This window comes from Pipistrellus hanaki (assembly GCF_964339955.1).
Source record: "Pipistrellus hanaki genome assembly, chromosome: 4".
Classification (NCBI taxonomy): domain Eukaryota; kingdom Metazoa; phylum Chordata; class Mammalia; order Chiroptera; family Vespertilionidae; genus Pipistrellus; species Pipistrellus hanaki.
In genome coordinates, this window is record NC_140506.1 from 56,297,737 (window position 1) to 56,319,903 (window position 22,167).

Genomic DNA, 22,167 nt, shown 5'->3' on the forward strand with positions numbered 1-22,167 from the left:
ATTCTCCTACCTAATCAGGCTACAGTCATTTTATATTTGTGTTATCTTTTGCTTATTATTTATCTTACTGAATTGTGTATCATTTGTGATATAATTATTTTTTTTTCAACTAACACTTATAATCAGCAGAATCTCAATCTATATATTGTTCTCAGCCTGTGTGCCCACCAGTCCTTTGTTTTCAACTGCCTGTCACTAAACTCAATATATTAATTTTCTTCTTAAATGCCTGTTCCTTCTCTGGTTTATGTATTTCTGTTAATAACATTACTAGTCCCATTTTCTAATATAATCATATAATCATTTACTATTTTAGTCATTTATTTGTTGTATATTGATAGGTTTCTATTAAGTATTAGACAGTTTGTTGATTGATAATCTTGCTATGTAGATTATTTTTTGTTTGAAGTTTTTACTTTCAGCACTTTGATTATATCCTCTTATTTTCTCTGGCCTGCAAAGTTTCTGCTGAAAAATCTGATCATATTCTAACTTTAAATATACATTGACTGCAGATTTTACATTTGGTTGTATTAAGTTAAAGGGAAGAAAACTAGATCATTTATGTTGTATTTGATACACTGGGACTAGTTATTAAGTAAATATTAATATTTATTTAAAACAACAACAGGAGTTCCTTCCCTACCTGCTGTTAGGCACCTCCACCTTCGCACCAGTTGGTTATACCTAGGAATATGTACCTAGTGACTGGAGTAGTCTAAGTATTCATTTTTGAAAAATTCACTATTTCAAATAGGGGATAGCTTGAAATTCGAGTGATAAACAAGTTAGTAGAGACAACTAGAGGTAGGCCAGTGAGAAATGATTTAAGTACTTGCTCTCTCTGGTATTTGTGTAGAGCTGGCATTCAGTGAACATTTTTTTTTCTTTCTTTACTTGCTTGCTCTTGAGTTTCACAGATATGGTTGTTTTCCTTAAGAGTTGTATGACATTTAAGAGTAAGTAGAGGTGTTTTTTTTTTTTTTTCAGGATTAGGAGGCAACTTTTAAGCACTGTTTTCAAAGGGAGAAGTGTCATGTTTTCGTTGAGAGGAAAGGAGGAAAGTGTCAGTGAAGAAGGGACTGCTGTAGGTGATTTAGGGTGCCTGTGAAGCCTTTCCTTCCCTTTGCTCCAGCTGGGCTTGGATTATACTTCACTTTGTACAGGGATTCCTTGTAGCCATTATTGTTGTGTTAGAGCTGCTTCTCCTCTAATAAGCTCCCGGAAGCTGTGACCAGTACTTTTTATCTGTGTGTTCTTAGGACCTCACTCAGTGCCGGGCATGTCATAGACATTTAATAAGTAGTTACTGGAAGAATCAATAAATAAATGAACGAAAGACTTTTCCCCTAAAACATAGAGCAAAAGGACAAAGATTTCTTTGCTGTGCAACCACAGTAATGGTTGGACCTGTGGTTAGACCGATTTATTGTTGAGGTGCTCAATTAGAGCTAGAATGGTTCAGGAGCCTAGGTTATAAAGCGGGAATGAAGTTGTTCAGCAGAAATCAGAGGCATTCTATGAGTGGAAAATGTAATTGGGAGATTTTTCATTAAAGTAACTATCATGATATAAGTGCCTTTTTCATTTTCTAAATAAATATAAATAAAAAATACTTGAAGGAGAAGTAATTTTTTAATGTTAAGTATTGTATCTGTGAAATTTGATTTTTATCTTCTTAATCTTTTGTTTTAAAAATACTCTTTAAAAATTATTTGGGGAATCTTTTCTTTATATCTTTACTAGAGGCCTGGTGTATGAATTCGTGCATGGGTGGGGTCTGGCCAGCCCCACCCCTGATTGGGGTGGGGAGGGGGATCAGAGATGGGCTGGCTGGAGGGAGGAGCCATGGGTGGTTGGCCAGCTGGCCTCACCCTGATTGGGGTGTTGGGGACCAATTAGGGGCTGGGCTGGCAGAGGGTGGGTTGGGGGGGAGATAGGGGTCCGGATCAGGCTGGTTGCTGCTGCAGTGCTTATTATAGCCACTGCTTATTCTGGTTGTTCTGCCATTCCGGTCACTGGGTGCATATATATATATATATATATATATATATATATATATATATATATATATAAAATGCAAACTAGAGGTACATAAATTAGAAAGTGGCATTCTTCTTACTATTCTGTCTCACTCTTCAGAGGTAGTTAATGATAAAAGTTTGATGTATATAAATTTTTACTTTTTTGTTTGTTTTTTGTTAATCCTTATCTGAAGGATATTTTTTTTGCATTGACTTTTAGAGAGAGTGGAAAGGAGCGGGGGAGAGGATAAAAGAGATTGAGAGAGAGAGAGAGACATTGATGTGAGGGAGATACATTGATTGGTTGCCTTCACATCAAGTGCCTTGACTGGGGCTGGGAATTGACCTGCAACCCAGGTATATGCCCTTGACCAGGAATCAAACCTGTGACCTATTGGTGCGTGGGCCAACATTCTAGCCTCTGAGCAACACTGGCCAGGGCCATTTTTACTTTTAAATTATACATATTCAAGAACATGCATGTTTATATTTGTATAATTTTTAAAACATAATCATTTGATATATATGTTCCAAAATTTGCTTTTCCTGCTTAACCCCTGACTTCTATGTATCTTTTTGTAATTCTGAAATTTGATGGGTGTATTAAAAGACAGAACCAGGAGAGAATAACAGTCAGAAACCAGTGCAATAAAATGTATGGGGATGTCAATCAGTGGTTGTTGGAACCAATTCAGTGCTAACAGGAGTCCCCAATTTGGTGGGTGGTGAGGAAGGAAACTTTATTTAGTGCCAACAGCTCAACAGAAAACAGCATCACTGTGGCACAGCTCCATAGTGCTGCAGCACAGCTGTGAAAAGCACAACCACTGAGGCTGCCCTGGGGCGAGATTCCTCTTTAGCTAGGCAGCTCTGCTCCATGATGGTCTGCTTTGCTCTGTTCCAGTGAGGCATCTTTGGGAGCCTAGGAAACAGTCTTCAGTCTCCTGGGGGAAGTGCACTCTCTGAGCCCTAGGGGAGCTGGCTTATATAGACAGAATTCCCTGACCCAGGTCCCTGATTGGTCAGAACAGAGTTGCTCTGATTGGTCAGAGCTGCACAGCTCCAATAGGATGGGGAAAGCCTCATCCTATTGTTTGAAATAGGACTTTAAGAATCTCTCTATATAAAAGCCTAATAACATGCACTGACCAACAGGGGGCAGACATTCAATACAGGAGCTGCCCTCTGATGGTCAGTGTGCTCCTGTGCTCAGCTGACAGATGGGTGCCAGATGCTGGGCTCACCGGTTGGTGAGCACAGCTGCTGCAGCATGAGTCTCTCCCGTGGACACTGCCCCTGCTCATCCGAGCAGTGCAGTGGGGCCGGGATGAGTGGGAGTGGCACCGTGCCCAGTTGGGGCTTGGGCTCCTTCCCAACCACCTGCCACTTTGCGCACTACTTTGTGCTGTGCGGGATCGGTGGCGTGGAGGTCCACTGATCTCTACAGGCCAGGCGAGGGACCCCGCTGGTGCACAAATCTGTGCACTGGACCTCTAGTTTCTTTATAAGTGCTGGCTCAGGTGGCAGAGATACAGTGCGGAAGCTTCTCTGTGAGGTGCAATTTGCTTGAGAGGCAGAAATGGCTAATAGGCAGTGCTTTTTGATTTTTTAAAAATTTGAGCCCAGTTAGCACCAGGAGCCCTTCGTGTTCCTTAGGGTTCATAAGACATAAAGTGTAAAAAGCTCAGGACAAGAAAACAACAAACAGCCTTCTAGTTGTTATTAGTTTAATTGCTATCTGTTAGTTTAAAAGTAACTCTTTTTGACTTTTTAAAAAATTTTTCATATAATCCATTTTAGAATAGACACATAAGGGATAATTAGAGTAGAACTTTAAGATTTATTGAGTACATCTATATGCCTGATATGTGAGAAACATGGCGATATAATCATGAATAGGACACTGTGATTACTGAGTTCTCTGATAACAAATTGCAGAGAAAGAGTTGGCTATCTGGAGGAGGTGATATGAGCACAATATTGAAATACTAGTAAGAATTAGCTAAGTTTTTTTTTTTGTTTTTTTTTTTTAATGGTTGGTGAGTCAGGAGGGATTGAGTCAGAGTTGGAGATTTTTAGTACAAATGTAGAAAGAGAAAAGTCAGGGGAAGTCAATTGATTCAATATGTGTAAGGAAAGAACTACAGGCTTATATGCCCTAGTTTGCCTGGGAAAGTCTAAGCTTACCCTTGTTTTCCTGGCATAATGAAGAATTGCATCTCTTTCACTCTTAAAAGTATCCCAGTTCTGGATGATATATCTAGAAAAGTGGCATATTCATCTTAGAAGAGAGAGGAGTTAGGGGGAACTGACAAATTTTTAGGGAATATAGTTTAATCAGTGGACAGCTAGAGATTTATTTGAGGTCAAAGAGTAGGTATAGAATTGTGGGGAAGCACGGAACTTGGTTGGAAAGCCTATAAGGAGGATTCTCTGAAAGGTCAGGGGCCTCTGGGGACCTGGCAGAGGCAGCATCCCCTGCCTTGACTTTTCCAAACAAGTCTAAGCCACTAGGTGTTTTACTAGAATCTCTATGTTTAGTCTTTATACCCAACTTTGTAGAAGCATGTGCTTTCTCAAGGATACTTACCCTGTTGATTGTATCTAAAAGTTAATTGTAGTTTAAGCTGTTGTTACAATGAAAGCCTAAGGAGGCAGGTAAAAGGGGCAGCTTGATTCCTATAGCCAAGCAATCCCTTAGCCTCTCTTTCACAGAAATGTGTGTCAGAGTAATCCATTCATCCTTTGCTCAGGGTCTGCTGGTCAATTCGAGCATAGAATCGGTCAAGACTCCAGAGAGATGGAATGTACTAGGTTATGACCTAAAACTAGAATATTAAAATTTACCATTGCAGAGATGGAACAGTTTTAGACTCAGGCCATGTGTCATAGCAGGTGTAGTTGAAATGGAGCTGAATCAAATGGGTCTTTGGAGAAGAGAAAGACTGGAGGTTAAAATCTCCATGGGTGAACATAAGAATTAGTTTAGAGAATATCATTTTGGGACAAGTGGATATTGAGAGGAAGGTTTAGAGACAAATAACAGCTAGATAGGCTAGGACTTAGTAAAGCTGAATGATGTAAATTACAATGAAGAGATTTTTCAATATGTTCGGAAGAGTGGTGATTCGGAAATGGCACTAAGGAATCAGGATAAAGTTACTACCCATCACACTCCCCTCCCCCAACCTCATGGATGTGGGTGGTAGAATGGAGGGAGGTATAGTTGCCACCTGAGAGCACTGTGCGTTGGGGGAGCTGGGTTTCAGGTAGGTGGAGGGTAGAGATTTAGGGAAGTTTATTTACAAATTAAATAGAATTCTAGAAGAACAATTAAGGAAGAAAACACATTTGATAGGGTATGATTCTAGAGAAAAGATGGGGTGGGAGTGGGGATCAGGCCATTCCTTTTGGGAAAAGAGTGTTACATAAAAAAACACACCCAAGAATGAAACTTACTTTATTCCAAGTTCTAACTTGGAGTTGTCTGATCTGGGTTGCCTGAGAGGCTGTCTTATTGCAGTGTTTAGGGACTGGTTTTAACTTACTACGGATGGGACCTTGATGGTTGCCATTCTGCTAGTGCTTGCTTTTAATAAACCTATTTGAAAGTACATATGTGGATATTGTAATTATTTTTGACACTGTTACTTTCTTTAAAGCAAAAGGATTGTTTGATCTCAATTTGAAAATTGAACTCTGTTATATTAGTTGATCATAAAGAAAGTTTCTCGAATTTAGAAGTAGGTTATATGCATCGTGGTCATATTTTATCTTTTAAACCTTTTATTCCTGTTTTCCTTCAAATTAGTAATGTTTTACAAACACGTTCCTCATATTTCTAACTGTATATCCTTGCTCATGCTTAAACTTCCACTTAGGAAGAAACGCTACTCTACCACTTGCTCTTCCACAGTCTCTATTGTGTGGGTCCTTTCTCTAAGGCTTCATTAGTATTGACTACTTTTTAATAAGTCTCCCCAGTGTCAGACACATTAAATACGTTATTTCATCTGACCTTTATGACAACCTTGCAAAGTAGGTATTACTATCCCTGTTTTGAAGATAAGAAAACTGAACTTCCATCCAGGAGTTAATAAACATGCACTGAGTCCTCTATGTATCTTTCTTTTCTTTGTATCTCTTTCTTCTCTTCGCGTCTCTGTAACATTTTATACCTTATGCTTTTATGTCTCTGAGCCCCTCCTTGATGGACATTAGAAATGTTATGGATACTTCCTGTTTTCCCTCTGAACCTGTAACCAATTTGTATTTGTAAACCTGAAAACATAGGTTTTCAGGTTTGTCACCCCTATTAAGTTGTTAGCTTCTTGAGATTAGGGTCTGTAATCTTATTTGTTTTGGGATTGTTGCCACTCAGAAATATACTTGCCAAATAGATGCTCAGTACATGTTGCTGAATGAATTTGGAGTGAATTTATCATTACCCGTGAACTTGTCTAGTTAGTCTTCATACACTGTAAATTGCTTAAAGGCAGTAATGAGGATTTTTATCTACTGGATAAAATTTTATCCTACTGGATGTCATTCTGGACATCCTTCTGGGCGAAGCCAGGCCAGAGGGGAAGCATGGGTCTCAGGTGCCTAATGGCAGCTTGAGGGAAGGCAGCCTAGGTCCCGGGTGTGAGAGGGAAGCCGGGAAGGAAGGAAGGAAGGAAGGAAGGAAGGAAGGAAGGAAGGAACGAAGGAAGGAAGGAACGAAGGAAGGAAGGAAGGAAGGAAGGTCGGTCTACTCTTGCACCAGTTTCGAGCATAGGGCCTCTAGTTTAGCTATAAACACCTAACATTATCTCTCCCATAGTTACTCAATAAATAGCTGTTGATTTATATTAATATCTTAAAGCAAAGAAAAAATTGTTAATAATTCTACTCCTCTTAAATAATTTTAAATATTAGTACTTTCAAATACACTTTTAAAACAACAAAAAAAGTTTATTTAAAAGCACACATGTTGTTCATTTGCATGTAGACTTGCAGTTAGTATTCAGCATTCTCTTGCAGTGGGACATTGTCATTCATTAATGCTGTCCCCCTAGGCTGCCCAGTCCACTGCTGTTTGCGTTGAATTTAATTTCTTTTTAAGGTAAGCTAGGAGCAACATTTTCAAGTAAAGACAACCTAGGAGGAGTTTTAAATACTGTGTCATTAAGGTGGCCAGGGTCACCATATATTAACTTAATTAATGATGCTATCTTCAGAATTAAACGTGGTGACTGTTCACACCTGCTTGTGTAACTGCTTCTGAAACAGCGCCTCATTTTATTTTTATATGTGGTCAGGTTTTCTGGTTTGTAACTGTGGTTATTACTTGCATGCTCTGGGGAGGCTTTTGACTTTGTTTCTGTCTTGCTGCAGGCAGCTTGATATTTTGTTCAAATAGAATCACGGTTTGTGATTTCTGTCAGTATTAAAGCTTATAAAAGATAAGAAATACCATTAGATAATTATCTTTGTATTTTAACTGGTTAATGATTTTGTAGTTTTTATCAATGAATAAACATATTTTGATAAAGTAATTCAAACCACAAAGTCATTTTGATAGGTTTCGTTAGTCAAGGTTTATAAATTCAAGCTGAAAAAAAAATAAACTCTATTGAATTTCTTGCTTATGAGAATATCTGATGGAGAAGAATGAGAGACTTTCTGTTTCTATAATATTACATATTTTTTATTCATGTATTTTCTAATTTTTCTAAGTTTAGCATATCTTTAATTGTATGTTTTGTTGTCAATATTAAAATAAAGGAAATAATTAAGTATAATTTTTCGTATAAGACATCTGAATTAAGATAAATCAGCCTTACTTTAAAAAGAATATTCAATACATAGTAAACTGTATTTATGTTATAGATTGTTAAAGATTATATTTAATTATTATATTTAAATATTACAAAGTAATATTTCCATCTGTGTAATTGAAGAATATAAAAGTTGCCAGTTGTTGAGTCAAAAGTTGAAGGACAAGAGGTACTTATAATAAATACTTGCATATACCATTATACTTACAAGAAATACCATGGGAATTCTATTATTCAACGAATGAAACTAATGTGTTTTATATTTTGCTATTTAATAACTTCCATTTTTGTTTTAGAAGAATGTATTTGTAGATATATTTTATACAAAATGAACTTCTAATTTTGAGAATATAGCAAATTTTAATGGCTCTTTAAAATTTTAAATAATTACTTACGGTGAATTGAAAACACAACATAACTCATTTGATCCTAAAAACCAAACTGAATAACATTAAATAAGATAGCTTTAAATAAATTGAAATAGTAGTTTATTAGAATTTTTAATACTTTTACTTTTTAAAAATAATGCTTTTTATTGATTTTAGAGAGAGAAAGGATGAAGGATAGAGAGATAGAAACATTGATTGGCACATGCCCTGACTGGGAATCCAACTGGTGACCTTTTGATTTATAGGTCAGTGCTCAATGTCTGAGCCATACTTTCACCTTTTTAATGATGCTATTTAAAAATAGACATCTTTGCTGATAAAAAGTAGTACACTTTTGTATGATACTCTGTTTCTGCCTGATTTATCCCAAATGCTGAATAAAATTAACTACAATCTTAGATACGATTTTTTTTAAAAAAGTAAGCTGTTCCACCTTTCTTTAGTCTCAAATAATGTTCCATACTTTTTCATTGAAAACATTGGATGAGATAGAATGTATATTCAGTGAGACTTAGTTGAGCTGTAGAATAACAGAAAAATGTTCCTTGTAAATTTTAGTGCCACATAAAGATATAATATATAAAAATAAAATAATTTAAAACTACTATATACAGAGTGAAAAAAATCTAGAATTATCCTGTTCTATATTAAGTGAATAAGTCAGTTACTTTACATTGACTGATTTATGTTAAGGTCCATTTAGTATCCTGATTGCTACTTCGGAAACTTTGATGAAGTACAGTTTTCCACTACTTTCCCCCTCTCCTACTTGTTTGCTAGATCATAAAACTGGACAGTTTTCAGTTGGGGGGAAATTGTAATTTGTTCTCTATTTGGACAACCCACATTTTTACCATCTTTTTAGATGATATCACTGAGGTTAGAGAGATAAACCTCTTCTCATTTTTTTCTGTATGGCTTAAAGGATCTCAGCTGAATTAACAAGAAATTGACTTCTGGTATGGAGGAGCCAAACTAAATATAAAAGGTGTGTTTCTTCATTTTTTCTAACTGGCCATGAAAGATTCATTGCCTGAAATTCTAGGAGGCTGAGAGCAAAATATATTGTGTCATAGTTTTCAGAATTTATAGCAAACTAGCAGAATATTTTGGGAAAGTTTCTGATAATTGAACTTTAGATGATCATAGTAAGCTGTAATGACTTTTTACAACAACTTATTTATTTTTTAAAAAGCATTTATAACTTTTCAAAAATATATTTTTATTGATTTCAGAGAGAGGAAGGGAGAGGGAGAGATAGAAACATCAGTGAGAGAGGATCATTGACTGGCTGCCTCCTGCACGTCCCCAACTGGGGATCGAGCCCACGCTCGGGTATGTGCCATTGACTGGAATCAAACCTGGGAACCTTCAGTCTACAGTCTAATACTCTATCCACTGAGCAAAACTGGCTAGGACTACAACTTATTGACATATAGGTCATATGCTGAAAAATTTGCCCATGTAAACTGTACAATTCAATGATTTTTTAGTTAGGTCAAAGAGTTGTGCAACCATATTCAATTTTAGAAAATTTTTATCCCTCAAAATGAAATGCAGTATCAGTCAGCAGTTACTCCTCACATCTTCCCATGTTTGTCAACTTTCTGCAACCACTACTCTGTTTTTTGTCACTACACTTTGGGCATTTCACATTATAGAGTATATCATTCTTTTGATTCTGACTTATTTCACGTAGCATAATTACAAGGTTTATCTACTATGTTATAGCTTGTATCTATACTTCATTTTTTTCATTGTCAAATAGTATTTTATTTGTATGGATATTGTGTTTTATTTATGTATTCATCAATTGATGGACATTGAGATTATTCCACTTTATGGCTGTTATGAATAATTCTACTTGAACATTCTGTACATGTGTTTGTATGGGCATATGTTTTCATTTCTCCTGGGTTTATACTGAACAGAGGAATATAATAACTCTATGTTTAACTTTTGAGAAATGTTTACATTTCCATCAGCAGTGTAGGAAGGCTTTAATTTCTTCACAGTGTCCAATACTTGATATTATCTATCATTTTGATTATAGACATACTGGTGGTGTGAAGTGGAATCTCACTGTGATTTTGATTTGTATTTTCCTAATGACTAATGATATTGAACATATTTACATGTATGTGTTGGACATTTGTGAATCTTTTTGGAGAAATCTTTTTTCAGATCTTTTGTTCACTTTAATTGGTTTGTCTTTTTATTATTGAGTTGTAAGAATTCTTTATACATTCCAGATAGAAGTTCCATGACAGATAGAATTAGCAAATACTTTCTACCACTTTGTGGGTTGTCTTTTCCTTTTCTTGATGGTGGTGGCTTTTAAAATACAGAATTTTTTTTTATTTTGATCAAGTCTAATTTATGTATTTTTGTTTTGTTGCTTGTGCTTTTGTTATTGTATCTAAGAAACCATTGCCTAAGCCAAAGCCATGAAGATTTACTTTGTTATCTTCGGAGAGTTTTGTAAAGAGATGTAGCTCTGATATTTAGAGCTACATCCCTTTAAAGTTTATTTTTTATTGTATTCTAAGGAAGGTATTGTGCTTCATTCTCTTATATGTGGAAATCCATTTGTCCCATCAGCATCATTAGTTGAAGACTTTTTTACCTATTGAGTAGACTTAGCACCCTTATAGAAAATTTAACCATAAATGTGAGGATGTATATCTGGAACCTGTGTTCTACTTCACTGATATCTATGTCTACCATATGTCAGTACCACATTATCTTCATTGCTGTAACTTTTCAGTAGGTCTTGAAATCAGGAAGTGTGAATACTCTAACTTGGTTCTTTTGAAATATTTTTGTTAATTTTTGGTTATTTGAATTTCTGTGTAAATTTTAGCTTGTCATTTCTGCAAAAAAAGAAACTAGCTTAGATGTCAATATGTATTGAGTTAAATCAAATTGGTGAGTCTAGACTTCTTAACAGTGTTGTCTTTAGGATTCGGGGATATGAATCTTATTTAGGTCTTCCTGATTGTAACAATGTTTTTTAATTTTAAGAATACAAGCTTTGCATTTATTTTGTAAAATTTATTCCTAAATATTTTATTCTTTTTTTAAAAAATTTATTTTATTGATTTTTTACAGAGAGGAAGAGAGAGGGATAGAGAGTTAGAAACATCCATGAGAGAGAATCATAGATAAGCTGCCTCCTGCACCATCCCTACTGGGGATGTGCCCGCAACCAAGGTACATGCCCTTGACCGGAATCGAACCTGTGACCTTTCAGTCTGCAGGCCGACGCTCTATCCACTGAGCCAAACCGGTCTCGGCAATATTTTATTCTTTTTGATGTTCTTGTAAATTGTTTTAAAGTTTGTTTTTGGATTGATCATTGCTAGTGTATAGATATATAGTTGATCTTTGTTTATATTGATCTCCTACCCTGTAATTTTATTTATTTATTTTTATAAAAGTTCTAAAACTTTTTATTGTATTGCTTAAGATTTTTTTTTAATCTACAATGTCATGTCATCTGCAAATATAGTTTTACTCTACAATTTTAATAGAAATTATTTCATTTATTTTATGGTACTTACTAGAACCTTCAGTGCAGTGTTGAATAAAAGTGGTGAGGGTGGACATCTTTGGTGTGAAAGCATTCAGTTGTAGTGATTTTTTTTTTTCAACCCTAAAATGAGCCATAACTTTGTTTTGAAGGCAAACTTTCTTTGGATTTAACATTTTTTCTTCTGTTTACATACACAGATATGCACTGATTAGACAGCTCGCTTGTGCAGTGTGGAGGATAAGACAGTGCCTTACAAAAATGGGGTTTGGGAGTGACCTGAAGAATTCACATGAAGCTGTGTTAAAATTGCAAGACTGGGAATTACGGTTACTGGAAACAGTGAAGAAATTTATGGCCCTGAGGATAAAAAGTGATAAAGAATATGCATCTACTTTACAGAACCTTTGTAATCAAGTTGATAAAGAAAGCACTATTCAAGTGAATTATGTCAGCAATGTTTCTAAGGTGAGAGGAATAATTTCATCATTTATTATGTATAGCATCATAATTGTACTTCAGGCAAATAGGTCATACTACATATGGATAAATCCCATGATACATTCTTGTTATTATTAATATTGCGGTAAGTAGTTGATTATCTTTTGAGTACTTTAGATAATAAAAACACAAGTCTTTATGTTTACCCATTGAGTTACAATGTACAGTACCCTTATTTCTTGTTGTATATCTAGATTTGTTTCTGGTATCATTTTCTTTCTTCTTGAAGCACTGCCTTTAGCATTTTTATAATGGAATTTTGCTGATAATTCATTTTTTTTTAGGTTTTATAAGTATGAAAATGTTTATATTGTCTTTATTTTTGAAGAATATTTTTGCTGTTTATTTTTTCTTTCAATACTTCAAAAATACCACTATAATATTTCCTTGCGTTGTTGCTGATGAAATATATGTTATTCCCCTCCCCACCTCCTTTGGCCATGCTTAAAATTTTTTCTTTATTGCTGATTTTATTTATTTATTTATCCTCACTTGAGGATATTTTTTCCATTAATTTTTATAGAGTGGAAGGGAAGGGAAGAGAAGTGAGAGAGAAACATCGATTGGTTGCCTCCCTCACATACCCAACCAGGGCTGGGGATTGGGATTAAGTTTGCAACCAAGGTATGTGTTCTTGTTGGGAATTGAAACCTGAACACTATGCGGGCTAATGCTCTATCCACTGAACCAAACTGGCTAGGGCTCTTTATCACTGGTTTTAATCAACTTGTTATGTGGCTTTGCATAGTTTTCTTCATGTGTTTTATTATAGTTAGTTTCTATTATTATCTCCTCCATTTCTCTAATCTTGTTTTTATGCAATGTCAGATCTGTTGTAAATTATATCAATGTATTTTTCATGACAGATATTGTTCATTTCTGGTGCCTTTTAATAATCCTTTCAATGAGATAAACTCTGACCATTTTCCTGACCACTCCTCTTCCAGCAATGCTACTTCCTCCCTCCTTCTTTTTTCTCTGACAGTCTCACTTTGTGTCTTGCCAGTATTTAAATTTAAATATGCCTATGTGTGCCATTTCTTTTTTTTCTCACACCTGCCAAAACCCAGCTCTTTTACCCGACATCTGTACTGTAGTTTAGGGAATTGGAGAGATGGAAACAGAAACTGAGTAGTTGATCCATTTCCATGTTGAAATGAGTAAATCTTTTTTTTTTTTTTTTTTTTTTTAAAAAAAAAAGATTTATCTGTTATAGTTCAGTTAGAATCTTTTTATATCCTCCACATCTCAACTTAATATGTTTATTCTTTAGTTTCTTGAACATGTGGAATACAGTTATAGTAACTGCTTTATTCTCCCTGCCTTCTAACATCTGTATTATTTCCGGGTTAGTTTTGATTGACTGATTTTTTTCGTCTCATTTTGAGTTGTATTTTTCTGCATGGTAATCTTTGATTTGATGCCAGGTAGTGTGAATTTTACCTTTTTAAGGTACTAGGTTGTTTTGTATTTTTTTAAATGTCCTTGAGTTTTATTTTGGGATATGGTTAAGTTACTTGGTCACAGTGTGATCTATTTGGTTCTTGCCTTTGCATTTGTTAGGTGGCACCAGAGTTACATGTAATCTAGGGTGAATTTTATCTCCTCTAGTGGGGCAAGATCATTCTCAGCACTCATAGGATGCTCTCCAAATTATTACGTTTTACACTCTGGCTGTTGGGACCTGGCAGGGTTCTGTGGCTCTGTGAGCTCTGGACAGTGTTTCCTGTAATCCTATGGGAGAGTTATTTCCTTGGCATAGTTTCCTCAACCCTTAGCTAAATAATCAAGAGGGTGTCTTTTGCAGTTCTCCTGAGATTTTTCTTTGTGCCGCTTTCTTCTCTCTAGTACTCTATTCTTGTCTCTTCTCTAGTATACTGATTCCCCTGGTGTCTCTGAACTTAGTCTCTTGAACTCACAGCAATTCATGTGTTCTGGTTGGCTCTTTTTAGCTTGGCTGTGGCCTGAAAATTTTCTCGATTTGGTAACCTGGGTTCACTGTTCTTCATTGCCCTGTATCCAGTGGCTTGAATACTGTCTGTTAAATGTACTTTGTTCAGTTTTTAGTTGTTTTAGGCAAGAAGATAAAGCTATTCCTGTTACTCTGTCTTGACTGGAACCAGAAGACTTGTGACTAGTGATTTTGATGTCTTTATTTAACAAAATTAAAATGTATAGCTGAGTTTCAAGAATAGAAAAAATTCTCCTGTGCCCTCCAGTCTACTCATTAATTATTAACATTTTGCTAAATTTGCTCTGTGTCTCCCTTTCTCAATGTAATTGTATAAGTGTGTGTGTGTGTATGTGTATAAATTTGAGTGATTTGCAAGTTAGTTGAAGCATCATGCTGACACCTACTTTGACAAGCAAACACTGGGTCTTTTTAAGGCAAAGTGCCAGTTTATTATAGTACCTATATATTCTTAAGTCTGTGCAAAGTTTTTATTAGGTTCTCGTCTTTTTTCCAGTATGTCCCTGATGAATTTTTTGTGTTGTAACACCATTTTCCCATACGCTCTGTGATTTTTACTATGTGATTTTGCACAGCCCAGTGATTATTAGGGATACAAATGTTTCATTACAGCAAAACTTGTACATTAGAATTACTAGGGAAACAAATACTGATATCTAGACCCCTTCCGAAACGTATTAAATCAGAATTTCTGGTTGTGGGGTTTAAGAAATGGTATTTTTTAAAAGCTCCCAGTTGATTCTTATTGCAGACCGAGTTGTGGACCACTGGCCTAAGGAAACTAGAAAATGCAGACACATAGGCTCTTCTGAATGGGAAATACCTCAGGTTTCCTTTGCACTTATAATTCAGTCTTTGAAAACCTCAGTTTTAGGGAAACGTAATGACGACTTGTCTTTTGATTTTCTCTATCTGGTTTGAACTCAGAGATTCTAAAACCTTCTTCTTATGTAATAGGCAAACTCTGCATTAAAACTTTTGTTTCAGAGATCCATTTATTTTTAGTTATTGTGTGGTACAGAAACATACATTCTTCATGGCAATTTTATGTTGTATTTTAAAAGTATGTAAGCAAGAAGAAAGAAAATGAGTAGTTGGAAGATATAGTCTGTGGAGAAATCTATTTATGACAGTTGTTATTTAGGAATTTCTCAAGCTTGCGTTATCTTGTTGATTATTTTCAGTGCTTTACTGTAATTATAGCTCTAGTAGTAGTTCATTCTTTGACATAGTGTCCTAGAAGAAATTCTTTTTTGGTATAATGAACTCAGTACCCTTAAAATACTACCTGTTTATGGAATACTGATTTACATCACTACACATCTGTTACTTCAAAGGTGAAAAGCATGGTATTCTTTCCTGAAAGATACATTTTCCCCCCTATGTATAGTTTTCTTTTAAAGAACTGAGTAGAGTGTTTTGATTGTATATTTATCCTAGTAAAACGGATACTTTTTAACCTTTATATTATAAAGGTTATACTATATATAACCTTTTTGTTTGCTGGGAGTATTTTTTTAAATTTCCTTTTTCTTTTATTACTGTTTCAGTTGCATTAGTTGTTGTGACTTCTGAGATTGGGCAATGACTGAACTAATGCAGTTCAGAATATTTGTTGCCAATCTTTAGAACCCAACTATTGACTTTGATTATATTAATTCTGTTCTATTTTTAAAAGATTTATTTAATAATTTTTCATCTGCATAGTATTTTTATTCAGGATTCATTTTGGTTATTTTGTTAGTGTTTAATAATATGAGACTTTATAGGACTTGAAATAAAGGTTAAACATTTCAACCCCTTTATTGTTAGGCTTTAATTATGGAAGGTGAAATTCTCCAGACATTGAAAGATGACTCCATGTCTTGCTCACTCACTAAATATCTTCAGTCATTTGGTTCTTTAAAAAGCTACACCAGATGAGAATAGATCTATAGTTTTGGATATTGTGACATGAAGTAAGCAGAGAAGGAGGCTTAGTCCATTCCTGCTGCATTTACAGGGGAAGAATTTTAAATTCTATTACAAAAAATAAGATATCCAGGAACTCATCAAAATGAGCTATAATTGGTGAAGTTTCATATATATAACTAGTTTATTAAAAATATATGATTTAAATGTCCCAAGACTATTTGACTCAGATATGATACTGAGAATGTGGTTTTTTCTATGGTTTTTGTGCTTGGGTTCATTGAATTTCTTGAATCTGTGGGTTTTAGTTTTCAAGTTTTGAATATTGTCATCCATTTTTCTTTAAATAACTTTCTAAACTCTCTCTGTTTCCTTTGTGGTTTCTAATTGCAAGCAAATTTCATTTTATTGTGCATTTCTTTATTGTGGTTTACAGACACTCAGTTGCGTTTTTTATAAAAAATGTGGGTGGATTTGTGGTAGACGTGGGAGGGATAATCAGAAAGACTTGTTGATGGATTGTTCATGGGAAGGGTGGCCAGAGCTTCTAAGGACAAGAGACTTTTTAGGAAGAGAGGGAATGTTTACATATAAGCAGTATTTGGAGGTTGGGAGTAGGATAAAGCCAGGTCTGTGCTAACCCTAGAAGATAAATGGAAAGTTCTGGTATTAGGTATATCTTATCTCATCATACAGCAGGAGTTCTTGAGGGTATAGGATTCTATAGATAGTATCCTGGGTCAGATTGGGAGACATTGAGGACAACATGGGATTGACAGGCAGAGCGATAATATATATCTTGGGAATCTTAGACTTCCCGCAGTGACTACCGTGAACCGTTATGTAGCATAAGATGTGCCCTTCTGGGAGCAGGAGAACATTTGCTCTAGTTTTGTGGTCTTTAATGCTGGCTTCTAAAAAGGCTTCTCCCCTACACTGCAACAACTACATAGAACCACAAAAATGTATTGTACAAAAAAGCACTTAGAGATTATTTATATTTTGAAGATAGAGAAAGAACTGGTTCCTCTCACTTTCTTTTTTTGTAACCTTAACATTATCCTCATGCTGTAGAATGTTTTTCCAACATTGTATTTTTTAGAGTGAAAATAACAAATGAAAAAGGTAAACCTGCAAGTCTTATTAGGACCATTTAGTTTGATTTTAGTTAATTTTTGTGTAGTTTTAAAATTTGTTTTCACGTGTGTGTGTTTTGTTTTTTGTTTTTTTTTAAAACTTTGTGATATAAATATGTGTTCATAGACCACAGGTTTTGTTCCATGTTCTTTTTTTTATTTAATATATATTTTATTGATTTTTCACAGAGAGGAAGAGAGAGGAATAGAGAGTTAGAAACATCGATGAGAGAGAAACACCGATCAGCTGCCTCCTGCACACTCCCCACTGGGGATGTGCCCGCAACCAAGGTACATGCCCTTGACCGGAATCGAACCCGGGACCCTTCAGTCCGCAGGCTGACGCTCTATCTATAGAGCCAAACCAGTTTCGGCTGTTCCACGTTCTTAATAGCATTTAACAAACTAAAAATGCCCTCCTCTCTACATAAGCTTTATTTATTTATTTTAAGAAATGAATATGGAAATGTATTTAAGACAATATTATTAACTCAGACCATGACAGTTTTGACTTTGACTAAGAATTTGCTTTTCTTTAGGTTACAATTTTGATTTAAGATTGCATTAGAATATTAACATAAAAAAATAAATCTGTTCATTTACAGATTAAAGACATTAGAGTAGAACAGTGTTTTTCAACCTTTTTTGGGCAAAGGCACACTTGTTTCATGAAAAAAATCACGAGGCACACCACCATTAGAAAATGTTAAAAAATTTAACTCTGTGCCTATATTGACTATATATAAAGTAATTCTCTTGAATAGGAATCAAATAAACACAAAGAAAGTATTTTATAATTACTTTATTATGAAATACTAAGTAAACAAAATAGTGAAAAATTATAAAATTCTTGTCTTGTCTGCACCTACGGCACACCAGGCAACATCTCGCGGCACACTAGTGTGCCTCGGAACAGCGGTTGAAAAACGCTGGAGTAGAAAACAACTGTAAATATCTAAAAGCATATCTTGTCCATCTTTAACAGGGATTCTCTCTGTGGTAAATCTCCAATTATTGTTTCTGAATAGGAGACCTATAATGAAGAGCATTCCTCTGTTACTTTTTTCAGTATTTATAAATTAGAAAGTCTAATAACAAATGACTTGTCCTTTCCACCATTTTGTGTCTCTGCTCTTGAGGCAATATGCTGTGCTGGAAACCATTGAGGATTAATGATATCTATTAACAACAGAGAATGACTATAGCTAGAAATCCAGAGATTGTCTGTATTTAAGACATAAGCAGCAAAGATGGTCAGGTAGAAAGACTGGGAAAGCATCTTTTGGAAGGGAGGAAGCAAGTTTGTATGTGGGAAGATAAGAACTCCTACAAGCCAAAATAGAAGAGTCAGCAAGATCTGATGCCAGACAGAGACAGGTTTTGAATAAAGACTGGAAAATTCTGTTGCATCAGGAAATAGTGACCTTTTTGAGGAATTAGAATGGTGTGAGCAGAAACAATATATCATTGTGTTGAAAACAAACAGAAGCCCTAGCTGGTTTGGCTCATTGGATAGAGCTTCGGCCTGTGGACTGAAGGGCCCTGGGTTTGATTCCAGTCAAGTGTGTGTACTTTGGTTACAGGCATCTCCCCAGGCTGGGCCCTGGTCAGGGTGCATGTAGGAGCAACCAGTTGAGGTGTTTCTTTCATATTGATATTTCTCTCTGTCTTTCCCTCTCATTTCCACTCTCTAAAAATTGATGGTGTGGAGATTAAAAAAGAAAAAGAAAGAAAAGAAAGACAAACAGAAGAATGCAAGTGTGAACTCTCTGAGTCCCTTTACTCCCTTTCCTAGTATTCTGCATAGTCTCTGATTACTTACAGTTGAAGCATTAGGATTTGAAGTTGAATATATTAAATATGAACCATTCATAGCTTAATGCACAATTGATAGAAATCTATTTTTATCTTACTGTAATCATTTGTGTAACACTAAATGTTTAAGTTTCTTGGACAATCAAAGCACAGCTATATGCAAACTTTTAATACATCCTAATTTTATTTCTTTATGTTTTTAAAAGTCTTGGCTACTTATGATTCAGCAGACAGAACAACTTAGTAGGATAATGAAGACACATGCAGAGGACCTAAATTCTGGACCCTTACACAGGCTCACCATGATGATCAAAGACAAGCAGCAGGTGAAAAAAAGTTATATAGCTGTTCATCAGCAGATAGAGGCAGAAATGATCAAGGTTTGTCTTTATATTTTCTTTAATGGTTTTTAAATGCACTGAAATATGTTATCCTGTTTGACTTTTAAAATTGTTTTCTTTATATTTCCTGACTAGAAATAAGTTTTGGTGTCTATATTAAGTAACATCTTATTTTTATTGAATGTAAGACATTATTGATTATAAGATACTAGAGGCCCCGTGCATGAAATTCATACACTGGGTGTGTGTGGGGGGTGTCCCTCTCAATCTGGGACTGTTGGCTCCCACCCGCTTGCCTGCCTGCCATTCTGATCACCCCCTAGCCACTCCCCTGCCAGCCTGATTGACGCCTAATTGTTCTTCTGCCAACCTGATTGCCCCCAACTGTCTGGTTGCCCCTAACTTCCCTCCCCTGCTGGCCCGGTCACCCCCAACTTCCCTTCCCTGCTGGCCTGGTCACCCCCAACTACCCTCCCCTGCTGGCCTGGTCCTCCCCAGCTGCCCTCCCCTGCAGGCCTGATTACCCCCAACTGCCCTCCCCTACCAGCCAGATTGCCCTTAACTGCCCTCCCCTGCCAGCCATCATGTGGTGGCCATCTTTGACCACATGGGGGTGGCCATCTTGTGTAAGGGCATGAGGGTCAATTTGTATATTACCTCTTGATTATATAGGATACTGTTACTTTATGTATTCTTACAAAAGAAAAAATACCACCAATTAAACTATGATATAATGCTTTTTTTTTTTTTATCACATAGAGCTTTTATTTTTTATTTATTGAAATAGCTCTTTTAAGCTTTAACATGTTTGTTTCTTTTAAAAAAAATATATTTTATTGATTTTTTTTATGGAGAGGAAGGGAGAAGGATAGAGAGCTAGAAATGTCGATGAGAGAGAAACATCTACCAGCTGTCTCCTGCACACCCCCTAGTGGGGATGTGCCCGCAACCAATGTACATGCCCTTGACCGGAATCGAACATGGGACCTTTCAGTCCGCAGACTGATGCTCTATCCACTGAGCCACACCGGTTTCGGCAGCTCTTTTAAGCTTTAAAAAAATTGTATCATGTAGCACTAATCATAAAAGAAAATTAAAATAGATTAGGATATTCTAAATTTCTCTACATTCAGAGTGTGTCCTTTCTGGATAAATTTTACAGTGTTTTAATTATGAAAATTTCCAAATGTACAAAGGAGGAGAGAATAGTAAAATGAATTCCTATCCACCCTTTCACCCACATAGTAAATTTCTTTTTCATCTATATTCTCACCTACTTTTCCTTCTATTTTGGATCATTTTAAGGAAAATTCCAGATATCATTTTATTTATAAATATTTTAGGATATATTGCTAAAATACATACTCTTTTTTATAAGACACAATTATATTATTACTAATCTACTTAAAAATTTAACAATAATTCCTAATGTTATTAAATATCCTGTGTTCAAATTATTGTTGTTTAAATGCTTTTTGTGGTTGGTTCATTTAAATTAGGATCCAAATATGCCCATACATTACATTTGATTAATTCTCTTTAATGTAGGTTGTCCTCCCCCCTCTTTAAAATGCCATTTATTTGTGGGAGAAACTGGGTAATTTTGCCCTATAGAATTGAATTAACTTTATATTGGATTTTGTTGTTAGCATGTTGTGATGTGATTTCACGCTTTCCTTCATCTGCCAATTTTCCTATAAACTGGAAGTTAGATCTAGAGATTTGATAAGATTTTTGCTGTTTATTTTGGACAACTACACATCAGAGGTGCTGGTATAGACTTTCTCTTGTTTTACTTCAGAGGTATATAACTTCTGTGTCTGCTTATTTATCATTTTGTGTTTTTAAATAAGACTAACAGGTTCCAGTTTTGCCAGCCTGATTAATCTGTTAATAAAGTTTCCCTTCCACTTTTCATCAAATAGTTTTAGAAACAATTTATGTTCAGTGATTAATGTATTACTTCAGTGGGGTTTGCATAATGGCAGGCTTTTTCTTTTATAATTCCTGATGCAATTGTTAGCTGGAATTTTTCAATTAAGACTTTCCCTAGATCAACTATTGGTTACCCTGAGGCATAATTTAAAAAGGGAAGGCAGGATAAATGCTTGCTTTTTGCTATTAATTTGCCAGTTTGCAAAATAATGAATTGGTTCTTTACAACTTCAAAAGTTAAGGCTTCCAGTTTCTGGTCAAGCACATAAGAACTTTGGAGGTTCATTCAAACAATAAGTAAAAGGTTGAAAAATTTAAAAAATGAACAACTCTTCTTAGGTGTATAAGAGAAGTGAAGTCACAGGGCCAACAGCTGCTGCCAAAATTAGAGAGACTGACAAGCCAATATAGTGACACAGCCTATCGGAGCCTCCTTGGGAACCAGTGCTGGGTGCAGAAAAACCTGAATGGTAATTGACGAGTCCTGGAGTTTCAGTGTGGACAACTGTAACAATTAAAAACTTCAGGAGGACCCAGTTGTTCAGTAGCCCCCATACTTTCTTTGAGTTTTACCTCCTGGATCTCTACCAGGTTCTCACAGTGAACATTGGAGAAAAGTCTCATTGTCCTAGCTGGGGAAGGAGAAAAGAAACCATTTTGCCACATGCCAGAGTATTCTGGTCTTCTTAACAAGATCTGCCCTTACGAGAAACTGTTTAACCAGAGCTTAATAAACTGGGGGAAGGGAAATATGCAACTTTGGCCGACTCTAGCCATCATGTTTCATGAAAG

At 35.5% G+C, this 22,167-nt stretch overlaps 1 protein-coding gene across 10 annotated transcripts in view; it reads left to right on the top strand.

Annotated features, from left to right (window-relative positions):
• FER (FER tyrosine kinase) overlaps positions 1-22,167 on the top strand; it is a 241,552-nt gene that overhangs the window by 17,852 nt on the left and 201,533 nt on the right. For 7 of the 10 annotated variants that reach the window (XM_084881045.1, XM_084881048.1, XM_084881043.1 and 4 more), the window contains 2 exons: positions 11,965-12,232; positions 19,306-19,479. In XM_084881045.1, the coding sequence (XP_084737171.1) occupies positions 12,026-12,232; positions 19,306-19,479 (381 nt within the window). In that variant the 5' untranslated portion in view covers positions 11,965-12,025. Of the gene's footprint in view, positions 1-1,028; positions 1,092-9,157; positions 9,221-11,964; positions 12,233-19,305; positions 19,480-22,167 lie in introns of those variants that run through there. The other 3 variants (XM_084881047.1, XM_084881051.1, XM_084881049.1) reach the window with 2 other exon arrangements.